Genomic DNA, 12,767 nt, shown 5'->3' on the forward strand with positions numbered 1-12,767 from the left:
TTAACCTTCCGAAGACGAGAAATCTAGTTTTAGAATAAACGGGACACACCTCTACAAAGTGCCGCACAGTCTCATTGGACTCACCACAGCCGGCGCAGATTGGCGACTGGATAAGGCCGTTTTTGAAAAGATGGTACGTTAAATTCGCATGTTCACGCAACACCTGAACCAACTGGCGGATCCGGGACCTGCTATAGCCAACCATAGCCGTTTTCAACAGGCCAAGAATTTCCTTAGCCTGACGGCAGTCAGCTGGGGATTTCCACCGTTTCCGGTGTTCCTTCAATAACCACTGCTCCACCTCTGTTCGACAACGTCGATAGGATACTGGAATAATGGGCTGAGGAGTTATTGTTATCAACGCAGCTCCTTCCTTTGCTGTTTCATCAGCAAGTTCATTACCCGGAATCCCGTAACATTCCAATTTTAGTATATTTACCGCCGAACCGAGTACTTCTAACTAGATTAACCAGAATAATTTGGTTTTTGGGTATCTTATAAGCTAAATGTTTGAAATTAGGCCACAAATCAGATCTAAACTAACATTTAAGTGATATTAATTAAAAGAATATCTAAAGCAAAATTAAGACGATTTAGAAGGTATTAATTTTGGTACATAGTTATCCAGATCTAAACTAACATATAAGTGATATTAATTAAAGGAATATCTAAAACAAAATTAAGACGATTCAGAAGGTATTAATTTTGGTACATAGTTATCCAGATCTAAACTAACATATAAGTGATATTAATTAAAAGAATATCTAAAACAAAATTAAGACGATTCAGAAGGTATTAATTTTGGTACATAGTTATCCAGATCTAAACTAACATATAAGTGATATTAATTAAAGGAATATCTAAAACAAAATTAAGACGATTCAGAAGGTATTAATTTTGGTACATAGTTATCCAGATCTAAACTAACATATAAGTGATATTAATTAAAAGAATATCTAAAACAAAATTAAGACGATTCAGAAGGTATTAATTTTGGTACATAGTTATCCAGATCTAAACTAACATATAAGTGATATTAATTAAAGGAATATCTAAAACAAAATTAAGACGATTTAGAAGGTATTAATTGTGGTACATAGTTATCTAATATCTACATTAAAAAAAAATCAAAAGGAGTTTACTATAATATGAGAAATTTATTTAAAATTATATTAACAATAGCCCAAAAAATTTGGCTTAAATTTTTGCAGTTTCATTCTTAAAATGCATTTGTTTTGCTGAATGTTGAATTCAACTTTTTACCTTTTTCAGGAATAAATGTATTGCCGGATAATTTAATGTTGAAAAGGTACTTTTTCAAGCTACGCCTGATCCTGTTTAAGGCATCTCCGTGGTTTCCGCCCTTTTAACATTCGGCAGTTAGTTTGTAAGTAAAGCGAAACGTTTCAGCTAGTTCTGAATCCTCTCTAAAATTTATGGCCAATTTTTTAATACTACTTTTAGTGAGAACACAAACTTTAAATAGAGACTTCTCTAAACTGTTTTCTAACTAATCGCAAAAAACAATAAGATTCTGTATAGATAAAAAAATATTTAGGAACCGATCCAAAAGTGATAAGACAGTGAGTGACATTGGAACTCAGTATGCCAAATTTAAATTAGGATTCTCTTCTTTGCAAATTAAGTGTGTAGTCCAAATTGAGCTAGCTTTCGTAGGGCTAGCAGCATGCAGCAGGAACCTAACTTCTGCTGAAGACAAGCCAAACCAAGCAAAAATAATATGTTCGTAAGGAACTGTATTTTGTCTATCATCCTAGTTAGTGACAATGGTCCAAATTAAGAACTAAGAGAGCGAATATAGTCTTGTAATCCGAGGAACTCACAACAAAACTACCGCTCCAATTCAACCTGCTCATAACGGCCAAACGCTTTTTTTTTTTATCACCTTAATGCAAATTCTAAAAGTAAAATCATATGAAAATAAACAGTGCATCAAACCAACAATTAATACTCTTGTTCAGGCCAACACAAGAGGACTTGTTCTGCGAACAGAAGAATGTCCAACCTGTTATTCCTTAATAGAGGTTATGTAGGAAACTTGATTGATAATCGGTCGCACTGATATTCACTCCAAAGTAGCACAAATTCGAAAGGAAGATCACTTTATCAAAGCGGAATATTTCAGACAGGAAGAAAAACAGCAAACCTTCAAAGTAATGTTGGCATATTAATAAAAACAAATACGTACGAACTAACTCTCTACTACACTATCAATGTAGGCGACCATTTTGTCAGAAGAGATACCTTCGTGACTTACACCATCGATCGAATAATAGTCAAGAGACACACAGTATTAAGAGCAAATAGAAAACAGCATCAGAAGATCGATGGGTGTATTATCAGCTACCAGATAATATCACCATTAAGTAATTTACTTCAGGAACTACTTTACAATTGTGATCAGTAATTGAGTCACCGGGAAAAAAAGTCCCTCTTTTTGACTTGATAACAAAAATTATCGGAACAAGTCATAAATTCAATTGCAACGGTTGGTGTAAACAAAGAAACAAAATCCAAATTGTGGCCACGTAAATAAAAATGACAGCATACGTGAAAATTGTCACACTCAAACCTGCCTTTTCTTAATACATAATGAAAATTTCTGGATAATTAGAATTTCCAGGGAAAAATCAACATTTACACGATAAAGTGGCACTTTCGCTCAAGAGAAATCACTTCACATTAGGAATTTCATTCAAATATAAACTCCTTATTAAAATTATGAAGAAAGACGAAGAAAGAGCGCTAAAGGTGCTTTTGTTATTTCATGGAACTTTTTAAACTGCGGTTTGTTTTACTGAATCCGTTACATTATTCCCAATTATTTTTATATATTTTATTTCAATATTAATCCTTTAAAACACCATTATTAATTCTCATTGCTGCAACGCTTTTCTTTAAGGTTTTGTAAAGATTTTTCTAATTCAGTGTTATCGTCGAAATTTGCGACTTTATAGTGGTGTAAGAATTAATGTGATAGATATTATTTCCAGACCGTCAATGAAAGTTTGGTATAAGTTAAAGCCGGATGAGTTCATTAGTTGGTTGTACAAACGGAAACAGGAAACAAAATAACTAATGACCACAAGAACTTATTACGATGAAGACAGAAGGAAGTTATCAAATTAAAGACCGGAAAATCCTAATACGAAATTTCGTTAGGTAAAAAACTGAACTGCTTTTAATAAACATTTTTTTTTAGAAATTGATAAAAAATAAAATAAAACTACTCACTTGATCTTTGATTTTTTATAAAATACAATTGCAGTCTCTCTTTGAACGTGTTCTCATTGACGTAGTATTCCACTCTTACTCTGCAACAAGAAATAAAACCTTTCAGCAGTAATTACAACATGAATATAATAAATAAAACTATATTTTTCAATATTGAAAACTATTACAGAAAATTATCAAAGATTACATTAACATAAACCCGTTTCATTGTCCCTGAAATAATAACCTAAGTCAAAATTAATTTTTTTTTTAAAAAATTCAATAATTTTGGGAGAAAAAAAAGGATACCCAAGGGTAATAATAAATGTATGTGCAAGTTAACTGCGTGAATGGGCATCCCACAGCTGGAGTATGTGCTCAGTTCATTAGACTACCACAATCCTCGGTGGATTTAGCGCAGCAACCATCGCTGAAAACCTCTCTACTGCTTCCAACAGACCTTGCATTATTAAGTACAACTGAGACTATGTCTCAATGCTGGTCTATATTTAATACAGTAAATACATTAACGTCTATCTAGAATTCACCCGTGGAAAAAGGAGCAGAAACAATACTGGCGATAGATTGCTTGAGACAATGAATCCTTCTTTTGGTGTGGATAATTAAGTGATCTAAAGTGGATTAACATTAAATAAACTAAGCTTCGTTTGCGAATTAATCCGATTTAAATCGAGAATAATCGGTATTACCAATACTGTTTGCTTTTGAATCGATTAGGATGTCCAAATTATTGTAAGGTTTCGCTTGCACTTATCATTTGGACAGCGCTAAACTCCTCTTCTACTTCCACATAAACATTGTGATAGAAGATGTTCCACTCTAATAAAAATACGCACTGTGCACACAAAAGCAGACTCTGCTTAATAGTCTGGAACTTTTAAAAGGATGACTTTTAAAAGATTTTCTCTTCCTAGGAGCTTCTTACAGCTCACTGTCCGGTGATGGACAGTGTTGTCTGTAACGAGAGAACACTGTCCGGAGGCAGGCAGTGCACTGAAAAAAGCTCCGGGCGCCAATAACCTTAGATGTTGACGCGCCTTAAATCATTAAAAAAAAAGAAAAAAAAAAAGAAAGAATTGAACGACAATGATTTCAGACATTAGCGTTTGACATTAAATCAAATAAATCCAAAAAGCAAAACTTATACTGAGTCAAGCATATGAATCATTTTATTAATCAATAAGCTACATTGAACAAGGAAAATTTACTAGGGAAGGAAAGTAATTTGATCTGGTTACCAACACGATTCTAATCTATCTAACTGGCCCAATTTAACCACGGAAATAGTGAAGAATATTACCATCGACATCCAATGAAAACATGATCTTTTATGAAAATATCATTACTTAAATAATTTTTTCATTTAAAGCGCTACCTACGCATTAAGAAATGAAGAAATGTCAGCGTTCAATTAGCCAACTAGATCAGCACATCAATTAAAGGTACAGGTACCGTACTCTAAGTAAGCTGGATAACTGCAAATGATGATCGAGAAGTGAGGATGGGGTACGCAGCTACAGAACATTTTAACGTTTATAACTCTTTTCTTCAGGCCGGAGTTACGACGTAGTCGAGGCGAATAGCTAAACTCTCCGACAGATTCGAGGGAAATCGAAATGCTGTGATAGTTACCAATTTCATTTGTGAAAAAAATATATCAGAAATTATATATTAACTAATTCATAATTAGGTAATTCTTCGTGGATCTTGGTATCCATCTTTACAGGTAGCATAGCCTAAGAGTAAGACTTCCCAAAACTTAACCTAGGAGGCCTGCGGTGTTGTGTGGTGCAATTGGTAGGGATTTTCGTAACCACGTCTGGTAATCTCAAGATCTATCTTACATCGAGACAGTGTACAGTTAATGAAAAAAGCACTGATAGACACTATCTCAATCTACAATGTTTTACACAAAGCCCAATGGACAAACAATGGTATGCAAACTTGTTCAATGTAAATAGATCCACTAAGTACTTGTGGCTATGAGAGGAATGTATCCTCATGACAATGATGGGTAAAACAAATCTTGATTCTGGTAATTATCGGTGAAAAAGTCAAGCAAAAAAATATCTAAGCATCAAATGTAAACACGCGATTTTTGCTTACCACTAAACACATAATGCAATTTTTTTGAATAATGAAAATTTGGATGGAAGCAACAAAATTTACACAATAATGTGGCCCCGCCGCTGACCGACTTTCTTCGTGTTTGGAACTGAATTTGAACATTTAATCTTTACAAATATTACAAAGAACATCGCAACAAACAGTGCTAAGATTGGCCTCTACTTTTGTTTGCATTTTTTCGCCTACCTTTTTATTTTGCTTAACTCTTTGCACATATAATGTGCACGTTGCGTAATCAGTGGAAACAGTGCTTAGTTACGTATCTAAAAATGAAGCAAAAGATAACAACAGATATTCGTCGGTTTGACGATTATTTTCTACATTAAACGACATGGTAAGAGTTGTAACGGGTCTCATAGGCAATTTGCTTTTGATCAATAATTTCTAATGTTGTAGCTATAACTAGCCAGTTCTAAAAACTTTAAGTATTCTTTTAAAAAATACTTAATTTCCATACTCATTGCGAGAACCAACATATGATAAATTCAACAAACGATACTTCTAAAATAATGGAGGGATAAAATATATTTAGATCATTCCAAATATGTAATTTAAAATCATAATATAAAATTTAGCTGTTTTTAAAAAACTTAGTAAAAATAAATAATAAAACTGTATAAATATTATTAAACAAAAAACTTTTATGCAACAAATCTGAATGCATAATTTACTGAAAAGATTTCCTGATAAACAGCGCTCTCTATTCAAATATAGCAAAGAGAAACGTTGCCAAGGAAACCGAACATTACGCATGAAAGCACTTATTCTAGCGCGGCGTAACGCCCCTAAACGTACTAGCTGTGGAGACGTAATTCTAGTGTCCTTATCTATGCAAACACATGTCGGTTGAACAGTCTAGGCATGGCAATTTGTTGATTGGAGAATTTCTCCATTGTTTCGAATTTCTAAACTAACACAAATTTCAATTAATTTAATTCATTTCTTCTTATTTGTTTTAAGCAGATAAATACTGTTTAGTTTTAATTAGTGAAACGATGTCTTTGGTATTGACGCTTTCTGATTTTTTAAAGGTCTTCAAAGAAGGAGAAAAGACTAGCTGAACCACTGTAAACTCCCTAGCAGAAGAGCAGGAAGCCATCCTGTCTCTGAAGAAACTAAGCATTTTACAACAGGGCTAAAAGAAATGGCGCTTAAAATATAATGGGGATACCCAAAGGTGCCCTCGACGTAAATAATTGGTGAGGACTGTAGTTACAAGTTTTCCTGGCTAAGATTTATGATGAATAACGATCGAAACTTTTATTAAACAAAGGACATATCTATACAATATTAGTCAAAACTGTCTGGACATTCAACAAAATGGCACATCAGGACTCATTCAAAGCCTCAAAATATACCCAGAATCCAATTCTAACAATAAGAAACATCTACCTCGTAAAATCGTAATGCTTCTTGTAACGACATCCCATTACTTCCGAAGTGTCTGTCAGAAGATATGCCGAGTTTCACGCCACACTTTTCACACATTTGTCACCACTAGTAACTAAACATGCCAGCAAATCTTCCAAGAGAATTGAAGCGCCAGGTGACAAACGATCTTCTTAAAGAAGTAAACTGCTTGTATTCGGAAAGAGTAGGGGCTCTTCTACCTACAGTAGAACGAACGCCTGAGCAATATCGAGACGCACGTCCTGAAGATAATTCTTTCTTTCAAAGGAAGATGAGCATACGTCAATTTCCATGTGGCATTGGTGCATGGTGCGTAACAGGCATTGAAATGGTTAAATTCGAAGAGCACAAAATTCAAAATGATATAATTAAAGTTGCACTTTTATTAAAAACAATTTTTCATTTTTTAAAAAAATCTTTTGTATGGCTCAACCTTGGAGTCTAAAAGAAGCTACGCCACTTCTAATAATGTTAGTGATAAATCAATATGATTTGAAATTTGCTGAATATTTAAAAAGACAGAAAACATTGAGAATTGGAGTAAAAGAGAATTGTTGAAGTGATTCCACACTAGATTTCTAGATATACATATACTACGGCGGTGCATGTAAAGTTCGTTTATATATGTGGTGCGTCAAAGTAGGGCAGGCTAAGGTCTGTTTTAGCAGAATGGCGCAGTACGTACTGCTGTAGAAGGAATACTGAGCAAGGGACGGTAAAAATTAACGATACAGCACTTTACGCAGTTTCCACTTGGTGACTGCAAAGAAAAGTGAAGGTAGCAAACTAAGCCGTTTCTTATAATTGATCTTTTTTTTTTGTTCTGCAATCGCTAAATAATGAGTCCATTATCTTTCTAAATTTTAAATACTAAATAGCGAGGAAAACGAGTAACTGAATGAATTGATTAAAACATTTTCAATAATTAATTGTGCACTTTTGCTGTGTTATTTATATTTAATTAATGTAACTTCCGATTTTTACATTAATCATTCAAAATAATGAAATATTGTACATTTACTGTTAACTTGAGTTCAATAAATTACAGGTTAATAATATCTTTTAAGTACTAAACGAAATTTTTAATCACTCCAGTACAGTAAAGTAAGAAAATAACCTTCTTATGTTCGGATTTAAATACTAACGCGAAATCATGTCTAATTTCAAGCGATAGTCATGAATTTGTTTATTGTTTTAATTGAAAATCCAAGTAAATTAAATCAATTGCAGAAAACTAATAATCAACTTACTTAAAATCTAATCAACAGCAAGATTACCAGTGCCAGTTATGGAAACCATTTAGGTACAGTAAATATCAACATAGAAAAAGAATTTGTAAAAAAATTAAATTGCAATTGCAATGAATTATTTCATGATTTTTACATTTTTATAGCTCAAAAAATTAATCCAATTTTCTAAATTTATTAGCTAGCCTAAACTTCAGCGAGGGGCCCTTTTTCGTCTAAATTTAAAGTTGTTTATCTCTCTAATAATTGTAAAAAGATCTCATCCAATCGCGCACCCAGTAACGCTCGTGAGGACAATAACTAGACTCGTTAGGTTAAAACTTAACTTTCCCCACATATGAAATAACTATTCATGGCACTTTTCAAGGAGAAGCTTAAAGCTTGGGGTTTTATGAAAGTTTCTGATATAATTAGATGGTATTAAATTGAATACTTAGAGAGAATAATTAAGGACCGGTGAAAGTGGAGTTTCGTTTCTTACGCCAACAGGATGTTCTTCAGCAGCAATTACCTATAAACCTGTAACTTCTCAAAATATCCTATTTCACCAATTAACTGAATCCTTACAAACTTCAACCTCTTGTGCTAAGTAGATTTCCTTCCTCATAAATGATGTAGTAACAAAGATGAAATAGAACCATCTTGTTGTTATATTAATTCAATGTTTTAGTTTTTTCATCCAAGTAGATATTAATATTAATACTTGTCTGCCTGGTGACAGGGAATAAGTTGACAGAGAAAAAATTAATTATTTTAGACTTTAATACGTTAAATGATTTTAATGGAAAATATTTATAACAATTGGCAACATGTTTTATACACATTGGCATCAATATAATACATAATTTCCTGTAACTGAAAAAGTCACACAAATTTTACTTAAACTTTTCTTTTGTAATGAATTTTCTTTGAAACTTAGAATTTGTTTGGAAAATTCGACAAAAACCTCAATATTTTCACTGTATAGATTTTCGTCACATTGAAATTTTTAACCTTATAAATACTTTAAACATATAAAGTCCGTGTACATTACAATTCAATAATATTTTAAAGAAAGCTATCCTTGACTTTTACTCCAAAACTGTCTTCAGAAAGATTTACCTGAGGATAAGGGATAATGATTTATGGATCAACAAAATGTGCAATAAACGTAGGAATTTGGCGAAGAAAAATAGTTGTAACTAGTCAGAGAGATCCAAAATCCATTCAACAAAGATGGCAGTATTTCTAGGAGTTGCATTTTAGGTTGTAGTAACAATTTCTGACAAACGTTATTGACAGAAATAACGTTGTTATAAAATTGTTTGATTCAGGGACAAGTATCGTATGAGTGAGGCCATCATTATAATAAATTATTAACAAAAAGTAATAATGATAAAAATGTTTTAAAAGTTGAAGAGAAAGTGGATCTCGTGTTAGTTGCAAAGTGACCCAATCATAGGATTGAGATTGTTCTGTTGTTTTAACTCCGTGACTTCTTGACCAGTTTCATTTCTTTCTTGCGTCCTTTAACTTTGTGGTTTTTTAATTTTGATTCCAGAAAATATTTCTCTCAGACCTTGGTTGCCCGATTTAACAGTTATTCCTTAAGAACTAACAAGTACTGTTTATTTTCTTAAATTTCAAAAGGGTAACTAAACTCGTCCGTGCGAGTGTGTTTTTCTTTTTACTAAGGAAAACTTTTTATAAATAGAATTGAAAAAATGTAAATGATGTTTCTAAAGAAGAACAGTTACAGTTACAAACAGCTGTAAAGTAAGACATTTGCAGAATGAATAACAATAGTAAAATCAATTTAGGAACAGGCATCTAGTTTAGAAAACTAGACCAACGTAACGTAGTCCATTTATTCTAAACCAGCAGAAGCATAAGAAAAAAGCTATTTTCAAATGTTCAACATAAAGTAGCAGGTTAGAAATATATATTCTTTTACAAGAAAAAAAGTACTTACAACCGAAGTGTTTTTATTCGTGATAAAGTATGGCGATTATGTAAAATTTTCTAAATTGAATTTGAATTTTTAAACTGGAAAAACTAGCTTTAGAATTAATTCTATGAACATTAAAATAATATGTATAAGAATATGAGTGTTTAAACGCAAACAATTACTGAAGAAAATTTTAAAAATTTTCTTAATAACAGCTTAATTTTATTTTTAAATTAGTATTAAACGAAATTATAATACTAAGCTCTTTTACTTGAATCATTTTCAAATTACAGAGGTATTCACTTTAAGAGCACAGGATACTCACAGAATTCGTCATTAATAAAAGATTATCTAAATAATATTAAAAAATATTGCTAGGATTTCAAATTCGTAAAAGATTTTTAACTACAGAAAATATTTCAGACTTCATTTAAAAAAAAAAAAGGATTGGTTCATTTTGGAGGCGATAGGTATAATTTGAAAACATAATTCAGAATTTGACGGTGGCACAGTTAGGGGATACGAGGTGAAACGATTGGATTTATTTATTTACCTTCAGTTGGTTGCCCTAAATCATGAATTCTAGGCCCCTATTCTATCATCATACAAAAACCCTAATTCTCAGCGTATCTCACCATTATATCTTCACAATGGCTACCTTTGAATCTACGAATCTCGTTATATCCTTCTCATATATGTTAAGGATTTTAAGGGCCGCAGAAGCAAGTAGACTAGCCAGTTCTTCAAGATTCTTAGGTGTAACTACGTGTAGCTCAGCCTAGTAACATGAACCACACATGATTGTCAGTGTGAACTGATACCTGCAACAACTCACTCACCCAATATAATAAAGATCTCGCAGGAGTAGTTTATCTGTAGAGGCTGATCTTGGATTTAATGAAGAACTAATTCCAGCTCATCAGCACAAACCCAAACTCAAATATAAATGAAACCTCCTCGGCAAATTTGAATCCTTAATATAATATTTTTACGGTCACTAAAACCAATATAAATATAAATGAAACATGATTTTTGGGGAATAACGAGGTGCGGTCATAAATAAAAACAACGTTTTTGCTTTATAACAACCTTTCGGTAATTTTTACTACCTTCTTCAGGGTATTATAAAAAAAAAGTTTGTGAAGTTTAATGTAGAGCTACGACTATATCATCATAACTGTTGAACATGAAACACTTTACAGACGCCTATACAAACACTAGCTCTCTAAAGAAGGTCACAATAGAGCTTGTATCTTACATTCTCCAATGTACCACCTTATGAATTGAGCTTAAAAGATGTGAGAATAGAAATATTGATTCCTGCTGATCCATGTAACCTTTCGCAATGTTATAGAGTATTTAAGAAGGAGCCTGTTCGTGATTAGAGTTTCCAGTTAACAGGTAAACCGAAAATACATACACTACCTCTTTTACATATTGTAAGAGGATTGAGGATATTGTGTAGCTGAAAGGAACGTCAAAATCCCTGAAGTACACTACTAGGAAATTGTAAATATTTGTATTAAAAAAATAAGCATAATATCTGTGAACCTTGTATAACATTTACAACAGCTAGGAGAGAGAATGAACCAAAGACGGGGGGATTCATTGTAAAGGATTCACGAGGATCCAAATAAATAATATTTATCAAGTTTCCATCTCAGTAACTTTATTTAACAAGTCCATACAATTCCGTTCACAACTCACAGGCAAATACAACTTTTTCCGTACAAAGTTTATAGAGTTTTTATAGACTTTTACTTGGCGCTTCCAAATAGATTGGCAAAGTGTAGTAATATTAGTATTTGCGTAAGTTCTACCTTCTAACACAGGGGGGGGTCTCAAACTCGCGGCCCGTGAGTTACACTTTTCAGTGTTGTTTGCGGAGCTGAATGAACCTACCAATCAGGGTGGGGTATATTGCTCTCGGAAGCGGGACATCAGCCGGGCTTATTGCGAACTTGCACCATTACCCCGGGCCCAGAAGCGGAGGCGGCCGCAGAAATTGCTGCTCAGCGGGACAGAAAAAAAACAACCGAAAAATCGCATCGGCTAACACTGAAACAGTGACACCAAGTGGAATTATATATTACAGAGCCCCAAACATGTCTTTTTCAAAGCCTGCCGTGAAGCGAAAGGTTGGTGATGGGCATAGAAAATTTTGGGAAAAGTGGGAAGTGCAATATTTCTTTGTTGGGCACAGGGGCATCCCAAATCCCAGAGTCTTATTTTCGCAAAGTTGCGGTAAACAAAGAATACAATTTGAAACGTCATCACACAACTAGACATGCTGAGGATTATACAAAATACCAGGGAGATGAGAGAGCAAACCGGGTTGCTAATCTTAAAACATATCTACTGAGCGAACAAGATTTCTTTAAGAAAGCAACTAAAGAAAATGATGCAGCAATCGAAGCTACCTGGTTAGTGAGATGATTGCTAAAGCAGGAAAGCCATTCAAAGAAGGTGAATTTTACAGGCTGCAAGTATTGTCTGTCCAGAAAAGAAAGGTCAGTTTAGTAACATCAGCCTTTCTGCCAAACACCATAGCAGAGCGCATTTCTCACCTGTCAAGTGACATTTTTGATCAACTGTGTGAGAAAGTAAAATGTTTCAGTGTATACTCAGTCGCTCTTGATGAGACCACAGACATCACCGACACTGTGCCCATCTCGCACTCTATGTGTCGTAGTGTTGATAACAATTTTGAAGTCATAGAGGAGTTGCTCGGGCATTTACTTATTGCTGATTGATTAATTTTTTCTTATGAATTTGTTATTTTTATTTTTTAACACAAAATA

General features: G+C 33.3%; 1 protein-coding gene across 15 annotated transcripts in view; it reads right to left on the bottom strand.

Moving 5' to 3' along the window:
• SLO2 (slowpoke 2) overlaps positions 1-12,767 on the bottom strand; it is a 508,183-nt gene that overhangs the window by 150,767 nt on the left and 344,649 nt on the right. For all 15 annotated transcript variants that reach the window (XM_074118329.1, XM_074118338.1, XM_074118335.1 and 12 more), the window contains one exon: positions 3,256-3,335. In XM_074118329.1, coding sequence (XP_073974430.1) covers positions 3,256-3,335 — 80 coding nt within the window. The remainder of the gene's footprint in view (positions 1-3,255; positions 3,336-12,767) is intronic.

This window comes from Rhodnius prolixus, unplaced genomic scaffold, assembly GCF_049639745.1.
Source record: "Rhodnius prolixus isolate KJV_2025 unplaced genomic scaffold, Rpr scaffold_2, whole genome shotgun sequence".
NCBI lineage: Eukaryota > Metazoa > Arthropoda > Insecta > Hemiptera > Reduviidae > Rhodnius > Rhodnius prolixus.